This window comes from Hippopotamus amphibius, chromosome 5, assembly GCF_030028045.1.
Source record: "Hippopotamus amphibius kiboko isolate mHipAmp2 chromosome 5, mHipAmp2.hap2, whole genome shotgun sequence".
Taxonomy (NCBI): Eukaryota; Metazoa; Chordata; class Mammalia; order Artiodactyla; family Hippopotamidae; genus Hippopotamus; species Hippopotamus amphibius.
Genome location: NC_080190.1, coordinates 97,254,219 through 97,274,803, shown reverse-complemented (window position 1 = coordinate 97,274,803; position 20,585 = coordinate 97,254,219). Strand labels below are relative to the sequence as shown.

Here is a 20,585-nt window from a genome sequence, read left to right as displayed (position 1 = left end):
AACCAAGACTTTGCTGCTTTATTTTTTTATTTGTTATTACATAGTATTGGAAATACAAAGATAATACCAAAAGATGTTGCTAAAGTATTTGAAAGTGGATTTAACCATTTTCCTCTTTTTTTTGGAGTATAGTTGCTTTACAATATTGTGTGAATTTGTACAGCAAAGCAAATCAGCTATACATATACATATATCCCCTCTTTTTTGGATTTCCTTCTCATTTCAGTCACCACAGAGCATTGAGTAGAGTTCACTGTGCTATACAGTAGATTCTCATTAGTTGTCTATTTTATACATAGTATCAATAGTGTATATATGTCAATCCCAATCTCCCATATCATCCCCCCCCATCCATATGGTTGTTCTCTACATCTGTGTCTGTTTCTGCTTTGAAATTTTACTTCTTTCAAAATTTAAGGATACTATTTTTAGCACATTATAAATAAAGACATGTAAACCTGAGTTGTAAACAATACCCAGTGACAATCATATTAGATATGAGTAGTTTAGCAGTTCTGTGAGGTATAGGTAAATTTTGAAAGCACATGATATAAAGCTACTTGTCACAAAAAGTAGAGTGTATATACTCATTCAGAATAAAAGGCAAAAAATACTCCTGTTTAATTTTTCAAAACTTAGTCTCTTTTAAAATCTGTGTTATTATGCCAACTTCAGGTCAGTTTGTATTGCTTCTAGAGTTGTTGGGTTCAGCACTATGGAATCCAGTTTGTTAAGAAACTGGAATATATAGAAATAAATATTAATATATATAGCATTTACTTTGGTCTCATGTCTAAATACAATAAATATAAACAAAGACAATCAATTCTTGGATTTTTTAAAGAGAAAATTTAAAAATTCAATTACTCTTTTCCCTTCTAGATTGCAGATTTTGGTTTATCAAAATGGCGCATGATGTCCCTCTCACAATCTCGAAGTAGTAAATCTGCACCAGAAGGAGGGACAATTATCTATATGCCACCTGAAAACTATGAACCTGGACAAAAATCAAGGGCTACTATCAAGCATGATATATATAGGTAAGGTATGTTACTTTTGCTCAGAGTTGACCTTGCCTAAAAAAACAAGGTTAATCAATCAGAATTTTGAAGCTACATTTTAGAAGTATTATTTTTATGTTTCTCTCCTAAGTGTGGTGAAAATACATTAGAGACAGTGGTTAATCATTTTCAAATTAAAGATGCCTTGCTTTGGGAGTTCCCTGGTGGTCTAGTAGTTAGGGCTGTGGCCTGGGTTCAATCCCTGGTCAGAGAACTGATATCCCACAAGCTGTGCAGTGCAACCAAAAATAAAAATTAAAAATTAAAAATATAAAAACAAAGGTACCTTGCTTTAAGCTACTTTCAGCATCCTTAAAATTTATTGTCCTCTCAGTTTATAATAATCAACGGTTTTTATCATATGTGATCTTGATGGGGGAGGGAAACAGTGTGATTAACATTTAACAGTACCAAAAGAGATAGTACTTATACCAGAAAAAAAATCTAGAATAGGGCTACATGAGACAGTCTTTTTTATTACTCTTATTTTGTGTGAATAATAGAAGCATGTAATTAAAGGGCATAGCTTATCTAGGTAGTAAAGAATCACCCACAAGTTATCCTTGCCTATAACTTAAAGTTTTATTACAGTAATTTCCTATTTTTTCATATTAAATTAATTCCCCTTTAAAACAAAACCGTATATGAATATCCATCATCTCAGTTCCGTATAGTGATTCGTTAAGCGGCATTTCACTGTTATTACTTTCAAAAATGGTATCTCCACAGTCAGCTTTTAAAATCAGTACTATTTTAGTTTATTATTCATAGTTAGTTTATAATGTACCATATGTATATTTTTATTTTAAACAGCTATGCAGTTATCACATGGGAGGTCTTATCCAGAAAACAGCCTTTTGAAGGTAAGTGTATTTTGACTTTGTTATTCTAGATGACATCATGTTGGTAAGTCATACTCAGAACTATCTAAATAAAGATCACTTACTTTAAATATAGTGGAAAACACAATAGAAAAACATAACAGTTTATCTGTGTGAATCCACTGTATATTGGAAAGTACTGGGTTAAGGATCAGAAAAAAGTACATTCTTCTTGTACTGATAGTAATTAACTCTATTATTATAAGCCACTAAATCTCTTAAGTCCTCATTTTTTTCATCTGCAAAGTGAGAATTTTGAATTCTTAATTTCTAAGATTCATTCCAGCTATAAAATTATTTATATGAAAATTTAATTAGTGCTTCTAAAGACCAGCAAACATTGAAAAATAATTTTCATATTTTTTGATAATATTGTCTAATTCTTTATTTTGAGGTTCATTTAAGTCAGTTTGCTATGTAACAACCTCAAAATCTCAGTAGCTTCCAAACTAAACATTTATTTCTCATTCACATTAGGTTATTAGTTGCTGTGGCCCTTCTTGGCTCTGCTAGGTTCTGCTCAGCTCTGCTGAGCTCTGCTTTACGCTGCTCTCTTCATACTCCATTGGCCAAATCAGATCACATGGCTAAGCCCAGAATTAAAGAGGTGAAGATATAAACTCCTCCCACAAGAGGCAGCAAGTCTGGCAATAGCTGGGATATAAATATTCCTCTGACAGAAAGGGAGGTAATGAATTTATTCCTAAGATTTTAAGATTCCCTCATTTTCATTTGATTGGCTTTAGAATGTATTTAATATATTACATCATAATATATTTCTAATGAATGAAATATATTTATTTTGACAGAAGTCACCAATCCTTTGCAGATTATGTATAGTGTGTCACAAGGACATCGACCTGACACTAATGAAGAAAGTTTGCCACTTGATATACCTCATCGAGCACATATGATCTCTCTAATAGAAAGTGGATGGGCGCAAAATCCAGATGAAAGACCGTCTTTCTTAAGTTAGTGTACAGTTTTAATCTGGACCTTTTGAATTACAAAAATAGCAAATATGCCGTAAATAAGATATTTCTTGAACAATTACACAAGTTAGATGACAAGCTCAAAGTTTTTTTTTTTTTTTAAATTCAAAGTTGTTTTTATTTTATGAGATGAGATTGAAGTGATAAAGAGAGGCTGCTGGCTATCATAAAAAGGTTAGAAATTTATTCCAAGTACAGTGGAAAGCCATTAAAGTGAGTTTTTCAGGGGAATAACATGATTAAGTTTAGGAGATACCACTTGCTGTTATGTATAAAATTGATTGCAGAAGGGCAAGAGTAGAATCTCCAGACCAATCCTGGGGATCAAAAAATCAGATAGAATTAAGATTTATTTTAGAGATAGAATGGATCATCACCTGAATGTAAACATAGAAGAAAATCTTCATGACCTTGAATTAGGCAAAGAGCTCTTATATATATGACATCACAAACAAGATCTATTAAAAAAATTCTTTGATAATTGAACTTTAAAAAAAATGAAAAATTTTACACCTCAAAAGATGCTATAAAAAATGAAAAGACAAGCTACAGACTGGGAATCTTTCCAGCTAGAAAAACAATGAAATATATTTTCATTGAAAACTCATGTCTAGTGCTCATCAGCATTGTATTTAAAAAAATCAAAAGTTGCTATAATAATAAATTAACATTTTATCTCTTATTTCTCAGAGCAATGTGATAGGTTGTGGAGAATAGATGATAGATAGATAGTTAGATAGATAGATAGATAGATAGATAGATAGATAGATAGATAGATGATACTTGCTTGGCCAAGAAGTTCATTCAGGTTTTTCCATAAGATCTTACGAAAAACCCAAATGAACTTTTTGCCAACCCAATATATATCTCCTTTGTCCCCAGTGCCACTTCCAAACTTTAATTTCTTCTCCATTCCCTAAAATATAGGGAATACTTACTTCTCTACAGACTTCCTGGTTTATCCCTATTGTTCATTGAAGACATTGGCTTTTGGCTTACTGACTTCTACATCCTGCATTGATCAGTGCTGCAGATCTCTGGAGTTCTCTCTCTTATACCTCTCCTCTTTGGTACTCTGTTCTATGAACTCTATCTGCCTCAGTCTACCCTAACTCTCAGCCCTGTCTCTTCAACTCTGAGCTTCCACTGGTCCCACCTTACTTCCCTGTCCCTGTAGGAGAGCTGGAAAATCTCTCAGGCTGTCGTAAGGCTCACATCAATTGTTTCCTGTCACTCAGAGATCACTGTCCTTTGTTGCCTGATATCTAGTGTCTTGAAAACCACTGTTTCATGCATTTTGTCTGGCTAATGGTTGTTTAAGGCAGGAGGGTGAATTGGTCCTTGTTGTTTCATCTCGGCCAGAAATGGAATTCATTGGTTTCTCTTTAAATTAATGGCTAAAACTGGGCACTAACCACTACTTAGCAATTCTGTTATGTTTCTCAAATACATCTAATATTCCATTCTCATAGATCACCTCTTCTTAAGTTGTGGTACAGGGACCCCTGGAGGTGGGTTTGGTCCCTGAGACTTTTATAAGGGGTTCACAAAATCAAAACTGTTTTCAAAATGATAAATATTAAGGTATTAACTTCTCTTTTTACTCTCATCCTCTGGAAAAATAGTGGATTTTTCCGGAGACTAAATTTGATGTGATGATATCATTGCTCCAACAGATAATGGAATGTGTTTTCAGATACTCTGATGTTTTAAAATTTTCTCAGTTTTAATTTCTAATATAGTAAATGTCATTGGATATGATCAACATATACAAAAGCTCTTTGGGATACTTAATAATTTTGAAGAGTTCTGAGACCTAAAAATTTGGGAATTACAGTCTTAGAGGATCATCTTGTACTACTGTAGGAGATGCATAAGTCCCATACTTCATGTTTCCAAAGTGAAGATGAAATTCCATTTCAATCCCCAAGAAAGAAAGCATGGGAAGACCATTTCCAGCTTCTGTCTGCCCCTCATCACTCTTCCTCATTTGTTAATTTTAGAGAAACACTAAGCATACTTATCTAGTCCCTTCTTGGCTTTCTCCTACTTTTAGAAATAAGCTTGTCTAAAGGAAGCACATGTTTTCTGCTTCCCCATGTGGAAGCAGGTGAGGCCTGTAGCTGAGTGAGTAAAACTGTCAACTGAAGGGGCAAAGTATTACTAAGCCTATATGCTATAGATCTAAAAAGGGACATATTCCAGTTAGCTTTATCAGTAATAAAGGTGATATTTTGATCACCATCTATCATTATTGTGTGACTTTTGTCAATAGATTCTGAACTTAGAAAGAGCAGACAGGGTTAATGCATATTGTACCTTATCTTCCCTTCTTAAACCTCCTACACCCCGTGTTCCATATTTCTTTTGAGCATTGAGAAAATAGAAACCATGAGAGGGAACTCCCTCATAGTTCCACTACCAGATCTATAAACTTAGCTGTACTTGATCTGTCTTTCCTGCCTTATCTCTTTTACAGTGGAAAAAAAAAGTGTTCTTATTACAAATGTAAACAGTATTACTTGTGCTCTGGATGCCATTCCCTTTCATCTCTCCAACATTATGTTCCTTGTATTCTCTCTCTGCTCTTGCATTGCCAATCTCTGCCTGTCTACTGGATCGTTCATGTGTCCTACAGATCTACTCTATTATTATATCCTGTCTTTATATAGGAAAAAAATTCTTGACTCCTTATCATCCTTCAGCTATCACCTCATTTTTCTACTCCCATTTAGATCTACACACCTTGTAGGAATTGTCTGTAGTTGTCTCCATTTCTTCCACTCTAATTCATTTTTTAACAAACCTACATCAGTCTTCTGTTTTCATATCTCCACTAAAGCTGCATTTGTTCAAGTTACCAAGGATGGCAATGTTGAAAAATACTGCAGATTAGATATGGCTGACTCTTCTCTCTTTGAAACTTTCCCTCTGATAGCTTCCAAGACATAAGAGACCATACTCTATTATCTTCTCCTCCTCCAACTCTTTTTTTTCTTCTCCTGCTCAGTTTCTTACTGTTGGAATGCCTCAGAGCTCTAATATGGGCCCTTTACTGTTTGCTATCTGTTCTTTCCCCCTAGGTGATCCAGTCCAAACCATGGCTTTTATACCATCTGTATGTTAGTGATGCTCAATTGTATATCTGGAGCCCTGGTCTCTCCCTTGAGCAACAAGTCCATATATTTTTGTAGTAATGGTAGTAATTATGATTATTTCTACTTGTTGGCTGTTATGAATCATGCTGCTATGACTGTTCATATGCAAGTCTGTGTGTGAACATATGTTTTTATTTCTCTCAGGTAACTATGAGTGGAATTGCTTGGTTTTATGGTAAATTTATCTTTCATTTTTAAGAAACTGCCAAGCTGTTTTCCAAAGTGGCTGCATTGTGATATATTTCCACCAGCAATGTGTGAGGTCTTCTGTTTCTCTACATCATTGTCAATATTTGTTATTATCTGCCTTTTTAATTATAACTATTTTAGTGGGTATGGAGTGATACCTCATTGTAGTATTAATTTGCTTTGCCTAAAGACTAATGGTGTTTAAGCATATTTTCATGTGCTTTTTACCATTCGTGTGTCTCCTTTGGTGAAATTCAATCTTTCGCCCATTTTTAAATTGGGTTGTCTTAAGTTGTTAGAGTTCTTTTTATATTTTAGATACAAGTTCTTTAGCAGATACATGATAGGTAAAAGTGTTCTCCTAGTCTGGGGCTTGTGTTTTTGTTTTTCTTAATAGCATTTTTTTTTAAATGCAAAAGTTTTCAATATTTTTGAAGTCTAATTATCAAAGATTTTTTATGGATCCTGTTTCTGATGCCATATCTAGGAATTATTTGCCTAACTTAAGGTCATGAAGATTTTTACCTATATTTACGTTTAGGTGCATAGTCCATTTCAAGTTAATTCTGTGTATGTTGTGAGGTAAGAGTCTAAATTTATCTGTATTTGTATGGATATCCAACTGTCCTAGTACCATTTGTTGAAAAGAGTATCCTTTCCTCATTGAATTGCCTTAACAACTTCGTCAGAAAACAATTGCCCATACTTGTAAGGCCTTATTTTTTAGACTTTCAATTGTATTCCATTGATCTATCTTTAGATATGTCTATCTTTATGTCTGTAATAAACACTCTTAAGACAGTTGAATGTCATCAGTTTGGGGGAAAATTTACTTAGGGCCTTATCAGTTAAATAGTAGCATTTATGTTTTTCATTTTAATGGTTATAAGCAACCTGAACTTATTTTTTTTTTTCTTATTTAGAATGTTTAATAGAACTTGAACCAGTTCTGAGAACATTTGGAGAGATAACTTTTCTTGAAGCTGTTATTCAGCTAAAGAAAACAAAGGTAAATTGTTAAATGAGATGCTGGAAATTAGAACTTTAAATCATGGAGAGTTTTAGTTTAGTTTAATTTATTTTTTTCCTATATACTTTCCACAGATACAGGATATAATACTGAGGCAGTAGACAGAGAGTATGAATGCTGTCTTGAATCTGTCACCAAAGAACTTTTCCATTTCATTCAAACAGCTACCTCCAGATTTCAAAGACATTTTCAAACCTCCCATATATCAAATGTAAATTTAAAATGTGTAATGAATGCCAGTTGTGTACACTTAATCTATGTTTATTTCCCTAATATATAGGGAATAAAAGATGTCTCGGTTATTGCATTTCATTGCCAAGAAAAGCTATAGAATTTTTGTCAGTAATTGAGACCAAACTGTGTCTTTTTTATTGCTTGTTTTGTTTGTTTTCCTACTCAAAACACTCCACATTGCATAGACCAAAGTAGCAGTTGATATGAATTACCTAGGACAGTTGTCTTATTCAGAATGATATACTCATTCTGCTTTTGTACATCAGAAGAACAGTGGAAGAGACGTATTAACGCAAGGTTTTCTGACTGTTATCAAAAATTGTTTAAAAAGCAGCTACAGTCCTTTAGAGACAGAGTTAGCCTAGTTTAACACTTGCTGGGTTTCATTAAATTGCAGTTGAGATAGGGTAATAAACACCATCAGTTATGAGCCAGCCTCTTAGGGTGTGAACAGGTGTAAACTATAATTGATCTATCAGTAGATGACCTTGCTTGCCTCTTGCAGTTTGCTGGATCTGTTAACATAATCTTTGGTTTACAAGGGAAGTGCATAAAGGAAACAACTGCCATTAACCAAACTTAAAATTGATGGTGGCAGTGTTAATGACTGAGATTTTTAAGAAACTAAGGAGGAACTGTCGTTTAATTTTTTGATAAGTTTTGATTGACTTCCTCACTTCGAAGTCAGTAGTCTTTTCCAGAACATTCCAGTCTCTCCACTTAGTAGATACACACTTCCGATAACATTTATTTTTGCTTTGTGTTTTCAGTTCCATTTTCTCTTCTCACAACTTTCTCCTCTGCTGCCAAGCAAAGGTGGATAGAAGGGTCTGTTTTCTTGGTTATAAGAAACTGAACTGGAAGAGAACCAGTTCAGTTCCTTTTTTGTCCCCAACTTAAATACTAGGATCTAGAACCAACAACAGAATGGGTCAAAACATAATAAAATTAATAGTCATAGTTATGTTTCCCTGGAATCTCAGCTGTAAGTGTCCTTGCACAGACCTTGAGCCACAGGCCACCTCCACCTCTCCAAGAGGCCCTCCTCTGCCTCTGGGTTGGTCTCTGGATCTGCTGTGGGCCCTGGGGGGACCAGTCTGACTCTGATCTAGCCCAATTTCTGCGTGTGCTTGCCCCCAAAGTCCACAGCTGCCAGAGCTAGACCTTTTTCATTTGTGGGAACACTCATTGTCTGCTCAGACATTCCATAGATGCAGGGTCTGCCTAGCTGATCGTGGAGATTTAATCTGCAGTTTGTACAGCTGATGGAAAGATTTTTAATCCTCTTCCTTAGTCCCCCCCATCCCTGGCGTTCAGCTTTGCTTTTATCCCCACCTCTGCGTGTGGTCCACCCACAGGAGCCTGGTCCTGAGGCTACCTTGGAGCTCTTGGGTCTGCCTCAGGACAGGGTGCAGAGGTGGTATGACTGCTTGGGTCGTGCAGTGGTGCTGGGAAGCCAGTGGCCACAGGTGCAAGAGATATGGCCCTAGTGAGGGCCAGCCCTAGCCGGTCTTTTTTTGGTGCTCGGCAGCAGGCATGCTGGTCTGTTTTTAAGCTGCTATATTGTTTTCACTCAGAATTGTTGTAGTTATTTTTTTTTTTAACTCCTTGTATCAATTCTGTAAAACTGTTAGGGAAAGAATATCTTCTCCATTTTATAGACAGAATAACTGAGGTATAGGGAAGTAAGTCACGTAACACTCTACACAGCTAGCTAATGGCAGGGCCAAGAGTAGAATACAAATTTAATAATAGGATTTTTCATAAAGAAATTTCTGAAAATAAAGATTACCATTTCGGGTGACTTGTTTCCTACAATTTTTTCAGTTCTTGGAATTGACTCCTACAATTCATGTTTTCACAGATAGCATCTCTTACATCTTGAGTAGTAAAAACTGAATCAAAAAAAGTTTTTTTTTGGTATGTCATTTTATTTCTTTCTAGAGACTGACTCACTAGTTCATAAATAATTTGAGTTATTAATTGGTTATAAAAAGTGATGTTAGTTATTAACAATTTGCATAATCAGAAATGTTTTAATAAATTTAAAAGCACAGAAAAAACTTATATAACAGAAATGGATCCAAAGATGAATTTTAAAGGTTCATATAAAAATGTATTTAACAGATGTTCATTGAACTGCTGTGTGCAGAGTACTATGCCAGATAGATTATATACACAGATGAATAGTGATTTTTTTTCCCTAAAACTTCTTGGACATGTATGGAGCAGACAGTCGTTAAGTATGAATAATGAAGGGCTGGGTGTGGAGGTCACCAATTTCTAAAGTTCTGTGGAGCAGTTGACATTATGTTGGTTTGGGGAAGAAAAACATGATGACAACTATTCCAAGTCTGGCTTAAAGAGACAGGAGTGAATCACTAAACAGTTTTACAAAGGCATAGCATTTAAATAAATCCTCTGCTTGATAGCTACCATTTATTGAATGCTCACAAAATAATCTAAGGCCCCTACATATATTCCTTCTAATCCTTCTTACAGTAATCCTGCAAAATAGGTATTCTCATCTCTAGTTTACAGATAAGTAAACTAAGATTGTCTCATGCCCAAAATCAGTTAGGTATCCTGGGATTCTAAACCAGATCTGATTGGCCCCCGTCATTCCATTAGGGTACTCTGTCTCCTTTACTTAGTCCAGCCCTCAATTTCTTATCTATAAAATGATAATAATTATAGTACTTAGAATCATGGTGCCTAAATTATAGTAAATGCTTAATAATTATGTATCGATAGATACGCGCACACATTGAAATATATTAAGTTCCTAGTTTGAACCGAATACCTTATATTCATTATCTCAGTCTCTAGGATGACCCTGGGTGTAATAGTATTGCATTTTAAAGGGTCAATTTGCACAACGTAGCTAGTTAATATGAGGCAGGATTCAAGGCCTGTGTCTCTAAAGTTATTTCCCCTCTTCTACACTTTCTTTCCCTTTAAGTTAGATGTTGTTAACTGATTGAGATTTTCTCTCCATTGATTTTGTATAAACATGTAAAATATGTTAAGTAGATTGTATTTTACTCATATAATTTTCCAATCACCTCTAATTCAACTGTATGTATGTATTCATTCCAGTTACAGAGTGCTTCAAGTATTGTTCACTTATGTGACAAGAAGAAAATGGAGTTACCTCCGAACATACCTGTAAATTATGGTCCACAAGAGGTAAAAAAAATTTATGTTGATTAAACTCAAAATGTGAGAAGAATATTAAAAATCATTTAGTCTATCTCTCTTTTTTATAGTTGGGAAACTAAAGTCCAGGAAGGTTTTAGGATGGCAATCTCTAATTTGAAATCCAGCTCTTCTAATTCTCAGTTCATTGTTCATCTCATCAAATCACAGTTCTTGCTGCTTTCTTGGGCATTGACTTCTGTCCCTGTAATTGTTTTATGTAATGAATGGTGTTCCAGGGTAGTACATAGGCAAATCATTGATACAGTTCCGCCACTGTATTTATACCTTCTTATTCAAATGTAAAGAATGCTATAATACCTGCTTTGTTCTTAATCTCTCATAATGATTAATAAAAGTAAAATGCCATTTGTGTGGCTATCCAAAAAGGATTTCTTTAGTAGTATTCATTCAGAATTATTTATTAATTAATAATTATGTAATTAATTTAATTAATTATTTAGTAAATAATTGACAATTACTTATTATTAACCATTACTTTTAAGAATAGATGACATGTTCTCTTTACAGATTCAGAAAAGTAATAATACCTTTAAAATAAACCTTAAAACACAGTATGTAGTCTTCGAATCACCTTTATATATACACTATCTCACTGGATCTTTGAGCCCATACATGCGCATTTTTAGATAAATATACAGTAAAAGAACCTGAGAGCCAGATTATTTAAATGCCTTGTTGAAGCTTAGGCAGTAATTCCATGACAGAGCTAGGATTGGAGCCAAGTTCTATATTACTTTTTCCATGGATTCCCATTCCTCCATGCTGAAGGAACCTGAGGCATTGAGAATAGGTATTTGCTCTAAATCAATAGGTAATCATAGTTGCAGATCTCAAATTTCTCATCAGCTGAACAGAGTCTCTGAGATTATGTAAAAATATTTAAAAAATAATGATTTCTAATATATTTAACTACTACCCCACCCACCCAATTGACCTCGTAAAGAAATCAAGTTCCCTTTATTTTTGTTACTACACGTGTTTAATTTTGTAAAGTATAATTTGTATTAGTTTTGATTCTTTGTCTATAATAAGCCAGAAGCAAGAAATGTTTAGAAATTAAAGCTGTATAACTTTTAAAATGATTTTTCATTAACCTACATCATTTATTTTCTGTTTATTTTAGGAATCGTGTGGATCCTCTCAGCTCCATAAAACTAGTGGTTCTCCTGGAACCTCAGGGTCCCTGTCAACTCCTCAAGACAATGATTTTGTATCTAGTATGTAAATGTTTCAGTCAGTATTACTTGCAAGTTTTCAGTTTTCTTTCAGGATCATATTCTTGCAAGCAGTCATGGTTTGTATGGAACATGTCTTTCATTTGCATTCATAACTCATTTTTTTAAAAGTGACAGTCTAAAGGTGAAAATAGTAGTGGGATGTTAAACAAATACATTTAAGTATTAAGTACAAGTATTAAAAATCTCTTCTAAGAAAGAGGAGAAACATTTCTACGTCACCATAGTATTGGATAAAGAGCAGTGTACTGTGAGAGATACAGGGATATAGCGCTATGGTAGTACAGTAGAAGAGTAACATTTTTTACAAAGTACTTTCACAGCAACCTTGTGAGGGAGATATTCCTCATTTTACAGATTCTTAAGATCAAGACTTCTGGATCACATAGTTAGTAGCTGGCAAATCCAAGATTTGAAGCCAGGTTTTTTGATAAATATTTTCATGTCACTCTACTACACCATGTTGTCATCATGAAGAAATTATTTCTGGCTGAAGGTTGGACCTATAGTTATAAAGGATGGGCATTCCAGGCAAAAGGAACAACATAGAGGCAAAGAAGCAAGAAAACACAGAGAAAGTGAGTAGTTGGGTTTAGCTGGTAAAGAGGGTGAATGAAAGGTGACAAAAGATCAGGAGGGTGGAGTCCTATCATGATGAATTCTAATACTAGGCTAAGCCATTTGGGCTCTTTTGCTTGGGTAGGGAGCAACTTTTTGAGCAAAGGTGTGACATGATAAAATTTTTTGCTTTAGAAATATTCATCCTGGCTGGAATATGTAGGATATTGTGGAAGGAAAGGGAGATTCAAGGTGGGGAGACCAGTTAGGAAACTATTGGTCTGTTACTGTACTGCAGGTGAGAGATAATGAGACCTGCTCTGGAGTATAAGAAGGGGAGAATGGTGTGAGAGATTTACAGAGGACATACTGATAGGACTACAACTTTTCGCTTGCAGGAGGGAAGGGAGAAAAAAAGGTAAAGCTGAATAAGTTAGCTGGAAGAACATTGGTGCTATTGATAGAAATAGGAGATGAAATGGGTTTTAGAGTTAAGATGAATAATTAAATTTTTAATCGTTTCTTACTTTGAGATGCTTAGCACATATGAGGGTAATATCCAGTGAGCTGTTAAAAATGTAAGACTAAGGTTCAGTGAAGATAGAAAATTTAAGTACATGGATTTGGGAAGGGAGGTGACAGTTGAGGACCTGAGGTTGAATAAGATTACCAAAGGAGAGTGTAGAAAGACACATCATATGTAAATTTAGAGGACACATTTGAAGTGCAGAAGGGGGAAGATGACAGAAGAAAAAATATGGTACTACATGAAGAAGCAAAATTCTGTGATTTTTAATTTACATAGGACAGACAGGCACAGACAGAAATATGGTAAAAACATTTGGCATAAAGCTTTTTGTTTTAAAAAATGCTTGTGGAATTAGGTTTATGAATCAGCTTATGCAGTGAAAAATTAAAAGACTTTGAAAACTACCCACTGTATGACCCGGTTGTTCATATTTTAGCTAATAGGAATAGCTAAGGAATATTCTACCTGAAATGAAAATGTTGTATTTTATAGGAAAAACTCAAGACTTTTCTATGCTGCATCAATGTCCAGTAAATCACAGTTGGGACAGTAACATTTCTGTGGCTCAGAGGGCAACATTCTGTGATCACAAGACTGCCCCATGCTCTTTAGCAATAATAAATCCACTCTCAGCTGAGGGAAATTCAGGTAAATATGTACTGTGAGACATTTTGTAAATTATGCCATTTACCTCACAACTATATGTTCAGTAGATTTGCTATACAATGTTTTATTTGTCTTTACTTCTTCAGTATGATATACACATGACATAAGTAGGAAAGCACTTCTAATCCCTGAAGACGTGAGTGTTGACATGTAATAATAGGCCTAAATGGTATTCCACGAACATATATCTAGGGAGGGGGTGCTAAGAGGAGGTGTGACTTAATATGTTACTAAAGGTAAATATATTTTTGTTTATCAAATATGCAGGTATCTTTTATGTTTAAAAAAACCTGGAAAAAGTGACATTTGCCTCCAGGATTTATAGTATGTAAAAATGCAGTGCTTTTTCTTGGAGGGGAAAGGAAAAAATAACCCAAATATCTGGATGTTTCCTGAAAATTAATAGCATCCCTCAAAATACTGGTGTTCCATATTAGCACAATCACAGTAAAATTAGGTTTTATGCCTTATTGTTCTTCATCTAATTTTACTCATAGTGTATATCTGTCCTCACCTTTTTACTTGTCATCCCTTGCTTTTCTGCAGAGCGATTTCAGCCTGGTATTGCCCAACAGTGGATCCAGAGTAAAAGGGAAGACATTGTGAACCAGATGACTGAAGCCTGCCTTAACCAATCTCTAGATGCCCTCCTGTCCAGGGATTTGATCATGAAGGAGGACTATGAACTCATTAGTACCAAACCTACAAGGACCTCAAAAGTCAGGCAATTATTGGATACCACTGACATCCAAGGCGAAGAATTTGCCAAAGTTATAGTACAGAAATTGAAAGATAATAAGCAAATGGGTCTTCAACCTTACCCAGAAATATTTGTGGTTTCTCGATTACCATCTTTAAATTTATTTCACAATAAAAGCCTATAAGTAAGAAAAGAAAAGTTCAAGAGGAAAAGTCAGTGCCTTGATAATGTTTTTATGTGATTCATATGGATATTAGAAACTTAATGAAGTGTCTTCTTCAGATAAATATTAGTCTCCTATGACTTTTTTTAATTAATACAGTAGAAAGTTTGCATTTTGCTACATAGTTCAGTTCTTTTTGTCGTTTTGGTTAATTGAAACTATTTTTTCAATATAATAATTATATTTTTATTGTACAAAACAGTGTCTTCGAGTTTCATGTGTTTCTCATGGAAACCATTTTCACATATGCTTTCTTTGTGGATTATTTATTACTTGTTTAAGATGCTTGGCTTTTTGAAGTGTACCCCTTGGACTTAAATCAGAGATGGTGTGGCATTCCTACTCTACAGTCCTAGGTTCCAATCCTCTCCAAAGTGTTGTTCGTTAAGCTCTGTAATCCACAATACACTTTTAAATGTTATTTTTAATTCTTCAGAAAATTCTTTCAAAGATAAAGCAATACAAAGTGTATGAAGAAAAAAATTAATCCTTCAACATGTGTTTCTACTCCTATTTCTAACCTTGACTGACAACCAAGGTAGCAACCAAACTTAACAGCATGATGTGTATCGTTCTGTCCCTTTCTTCCTGCTCATGTTTAAAGTATGTGCTCATCTGGGGAAGGATCTTTTCTTAATACTATCATCCTTATAACACATCATACTGTAACCTGATCTTTGCACTTAATAGTACATCATATGCAGCCTTCCAGATCACATACAAGCTTAACCCATTTGCTTTAATTGCTGCATAATATTATCAGGGCTGCTTTTTTTCATTTTCTGAACTCATTCACACCAATAATATACAGTGTGAGTTCTTTTTTTTTGGTTAATGGGTTATGTCACTAAAATGAAAACTTACAAGGAATAATAACCCTTTTCTGAAAATGTTTATTAGCAATGTCAGCAAAAAGTGTGGTACAAGATAAATTTGAAAGTACAAGCTTTCAGATTGGGCTATACAGTTTGACCCACAGTTTGATCTTTGTTGGTGCACACAGCAGGTGGCAGGTGGCATCACAGAGTTGCACTTACTAGCAAACAGCTCCTGGAGAGAATACACAGCAGCTCCTTTTCCAGAGGAAGTCCTCGAGTCCCGTTTACCTCACACTGCAGCTTAGAACTGTATCTGAGGGCTTCTACTCCAACAACTGGAGAGTAGACACTGACCCCAACAGGATTGTGACAACCACAGAGCGAATAGGAGGCCCTGTACAACATCCATTGCAGGCACTGGTCATCACAACACCAGTCACACCCCCTAGCAAGGGGATAAGGGCTAGCACACACTGAGGAAAGATGCAGCAAGCATCCACACTGAAAACAGCACTTGCACCAAAATATTGTACTCATACTGTCTACACAGGATCGCACCCATATAAAAACAGTCCTTCAAGTAAAATAACTTTCTGCTAAAGTCACAAGAGTCAGAGCAATGTAAGTAAAATAGAAAAGCAGAGGAACGACTCCCAATAAAAAGAACAAGAGAAATCCTCTGAAAGAACAAACAATGTAAGACTTCTCCAGTCTACCAGACCCCAAGTCAAATAGGAGGTAATAAAAATGCTGAAGGAATGAAGAAAGACTAGCAATAGAACTAAGATCACTGTAATGAGGAACTAGAAACTATAAAGAGGAGCCAATCAAAATTAAACAATTGCTGAGATGAAAACTGAGCTGATGGCAATAAATAGCAAACTAAATAATGCAGAAGGGAGAAAAAGATGGCGGCGAAGTAGAGGGACGTAGAATGCATCCCTCCACATAGATGCGTTGGGAATGCACCAAAAGAGGCAATAATTCCCACAGAGAACCAACTGAACACTAGCAGACGATCTCAGACACCAGAAAGGACCGCAAGGAGCCTGACATAACCGGTAGGGAAGCATCTGTGACGGCTCAAAGAGGGTGAGAGCTGTGGCAGACAGGAAGGAGTGAGAAACATACGGAGGGTCCGCCCCGCAGCTCCGCGTCCCCGGACTGAGACGTCGATTCACAGCTGAACAGAGGGTCCAGGAGCGGGAGCGTGGGAACCTGAGAGCTGGTTCAGGGTGAGAAACATTGTTGCCAGTAAGGTGACGAACCAAGAGGACAGGAGGGGACAGGTCCGCGGCAGGGGGGTGCCTGCCCCTGAGAGCGGCCCAGCCATAATGGCAGCTGGAGGCTGCAGGCTCACAGGTGGGGGGGTGGGGTGGAGGAGCCACACGCATAGCCTCTCTCTCTCTTTCAGCGCCTCTGCAACAGGCAGTGGAGAGACGCCCTGTGGGCCACCTACGGTGCTCAGGGATAACAAGTACCCTCGGGCACTCGGGCGGGACTGGATTAAAACCCCTTGGAATGCCGGCAGCAGGGAGGCTGCATAGAAAAAAAAAACCCCAGAGAGGCCCAACTCTGAGACTTTCTGTTTACACCTGAGCCACCGGCATGCCTCTGCAACAGGCACCTCCAAGCCCAACTGAAACAACAGTGCGCCGCTGTTCACTCATTCCCAGGGAAAGGAGCAACTATTGTACCCTCTCCCTTCGCACACACCGACACTTACAGACAAACAATAAAGGAAACTCTGCTGGCCACAGAATAATACAGGAAAACCCAAGGCGAGTAGAAGGACACTTAGAGCTGAGACTCTAAGGAAACAGAAATATTAACATTAGTCTGAGGATTGGACAGTCTTTTATAAACACCTCTATCACCAGGACAAGCAACCCCAAAAGTCTGGACAACCATGAAGAAACAACAGAACACCATGCAGGCAAAGAAGCAGGAAAAAAACCCACAAGGCCAAATACATGAGGAGGAAATAGGAAAAATGCCTGAAAAGAATTCAGAGTAATGATAGTAAAAATGATACAAAATCTCGATAACAAAATAGAGAAAGTACAAGAAACAGTTCATAAGAACTCAGAAAACAAACAGCAATGGATAACAAAATAACTGAAATTAAAAATACTCTAGATGCTAAAACCAGCAGAATGACTGAGGCAGAAGAACGAATAAGTGAGTTGGAAGACAGAATGGGGGAAATAACTGCCACAGAGCAGGAAAAAGAAAAAATAAAAAGAATAGATGACAGTCTCAGAGACCTCAGTGATAACATTAAGCATACCAACATTCGAATTATAGGCATCCCAGAAGAAGAAGAAAACAAGAAAGGGTCTGAGAAAATATTTGAAGAGGTTCTAGTGGAAAACGTCCCCAACATGGGAAAGGAAATAATTAACCAAATCCAAGAAGCACAGAGAGTCCCATACAGAATAACCCCAAGGAGAAATACACCAATACACATATTAATCAAACTAATGACAAACACAAAAAAAAAAATATTAAAAGAAGCAAGAGAAAAGCAACAAAGAGCATATAGGGAAAACCCATAAGGATAACAGCTGACCTTTCTACAGAAACTCTGCAGGCCAGAAGGGAATGGCAGGATACACTGAAAGTCCTGAAAGAGAGAAACCTACAGCCAAGAACACTCTACCCAGCAAGAATCTCATTCAGATTTGATGGATAAATCAAAAGCTTTCCAGACAAGCAAAAGTTAAGAGAATTCAGCACCACCAAACCAGCCTTACAACAAGTGCTAAAGGAACTTCTCTAAGTAGGACACACAAGAAAAGGAAAACACCTACAAATACAAACCCAAAACAATTAAGAAAATGGTAATTGCAAATGGAAGTCAAAAGAAAACTGGAGTAGCAATCCTCATATCAGACAAATTAGACTTGAAAGTAAAGACTATTACAAGAGACAAGGAAGGACACTACATAATGATCAAGGGATCCATTCAAGAAGAACATATCACAATGGTAAATATCTATACCCCCAACATAGGAGCACCTCAATACATAAAGCAAATGCTAACAGCTATAAAAGGGGACATCGACAGTAACACAATAATAGTGGGAGACTTGAACACCCCACTTACATCAATGGACAGATCATCCAAACAGAAAATCAATAAAGACAACAAGCTTTAAATGACACATTAGACCATCTCAACTTAACTGATATTTATAGGATATTCCATCCAAAAATGACAGACTACACTTTCTTCTCAAGTGCACACGGAACATTTTCCCGGATAGATCACATCTTGGGTCACAAATCAAACTTCGGCAAATTCAAGAAAATTGAAATCATATCAAGCATCTTCTCAGACCACAACGCCATGAGACTAGATATCAATTACAGGAAAAAAACTGCAAAAAATACAAACACATGGAGGCTAAACAATTCACTATTAAACAACCAAGAAATCACGAAAGAAATCAAAGAGGAAATTAAAAAAATCTAGAAAAAAATGACAATGAAAACACAACAACCCAAAATCTATGACAAGCAGCAAAAGCAGCTCTAAGAGGGAAGTTTATGGCAATACAGTGCTACCTTAAGAAACAAGAAAATTATCAAGTAAACAACCTAAACTTACACCTAAAACAATTAGAAAAAGAAGAACTAAGAAACCTCAAAGTGAGCAGAAGGAAAGAAATCATAAAGATCAGAGCAGAAATAAATGAAAAAGAAAGGAAGGAAGCAATAGCAAAAATAAATAAAACTAAAAGCTGGTTCTTTGAGAAGATTAACAAAATTGATAAACCATTAGCCAGAGTCATCAAGAAAAAGAGGGAGAGGATGCAAATCAATAGAATTAGAAATGAAAAAGGAGAAGTACCAACGGACACCTCAGAAATACGAAACATCATGAGAGACAAGCAACTATATGCCAATCAATTGGATAACCTGGAAGAAATGGATACATTCTTAGAAAAATACAATCTTCCAAGACTGAACCAAGAGGAAATAGAAACCACAAACAGACCAATCACAAGTACGGAAATTGAGGCAGTGATTAAAAATCTCCCAACACACAAAAGCCCAGAATCAGATGGATTCACGGGCGAATTCTATCAAACATTTCGAGAAGAGTTAACACCTATCCTTCTCAAACTCTTCCAAAGTATTGCGGAAGGTGGAACACTCCCAAACTCATTCTACGAGGCCACCATCACCCTGATACCAAAACCAGGCAAAGATGTCACACAAAAAAGAAAATTACAGACCAATATCACTGATGAATATAGATGCAAAAATCCTCAACAAAATACTAGGTAACAGACTGCAACAGCACATTAAAAAAATCATACACCATGATCAAGTGGGATTTATCCCTGGGATGCAAGGATTCTTCAATATATGCAAATCAATCAACGTGATACATCATATCAACAAATTGAAGGATACAAACCATATGATCATCTCAATAGATGCAGAAAAAGCTTTTGACAAAGTTCAACATCCATTTATGATAAAAAGCTCTCCAGAAAATGGGCATAGAAGGAAATTATCTCAACATAATAAAAGCCATATATGACAAACCAAAAGCCAACATTGTTCTCAATGGGGAAAAACTGAAAGAATTCCCTCTAAGAACAAGACAAGGATGTCCACTCTCACCACTATTATTCAACATAGTTTTGGAAGTTTTAGCCACAGCAATCAGAGAAGAAAAAGAAATAAAAGGAATCCAAATTGGAAAAGAAGAAGTAAAATCGTCACTCTTTGCAGATAACATGATATTATATATAGAAAACCCTAAAGACTCTACCATAAAACTGCTAGCACTAATTGATGAGTTTAGTAAAGTAGCAGGATACAAAATTAATGCACAGAAATTGCTTGCATTCCTATACACTAACAATGGAAGAGCAGAAAGAGAAATGAAGGAAACTCTCATTCACCATTGCAACCAAAAGAATAAAATACCTAGGAATAAACCTGCCTAAGGAGGCAAAAGATCTGTATGCAGAAAACTTTAAGACATTGACGAAAGAAATCAAAGACGACACACACAGATGGAGGGACATACCATGTTCCTGGATTGGAAGAATCAACATTGTGAAAATGA

The 20,585-nt window shown here is 36.0% G+C and overlaps 1 protein-coding gene across 1 annotated transcript in view; it reads left to right on the top strand.

Moving 5' to 3' along the window:
- RIPK2 (receptor interacting serine/threonine kinase 2) overlaps positions 1-15,104 on the top strand; it is a 31,626-nt gene extending 16,522 nt beyond the window's left edge. Inside the window, exons 4-11 of the mRNA XM_057735471.1 lie at positions 883-1,040; positions 1,875-1,924; positions 2,752-2,913; positions 7,205-7,290; positions 10,645-10,734; positions 11,891-11,984; positions 13,582-13,737; positions 14,302-15,104. Coding sequence (XP_057591454.1) covers positions 883-1,040; positions 1,875-1,924; positions 2,752-2,913; positions 7,205-7,290; positions 10,645-10,734; positions 11,891-11,984; positions 13,582-13,737; positions 14,302-14,639 — 1,134 coding nt within the window. The 3' untranslated portion in view covers positions 14,640-15,104. The remainder of the gene's footprint in view (positions 1-882; positions 1,041-1,874; positions 1,925-2,751; positions 2,914-7,204; positions 7,291-10,644; positions 10,735-11,890; positions 11,985-13,581; positions 13,738-14,301) is intronic.
- Positions 15,105-20,585: the final 5,481 nt, after the last annotated feature.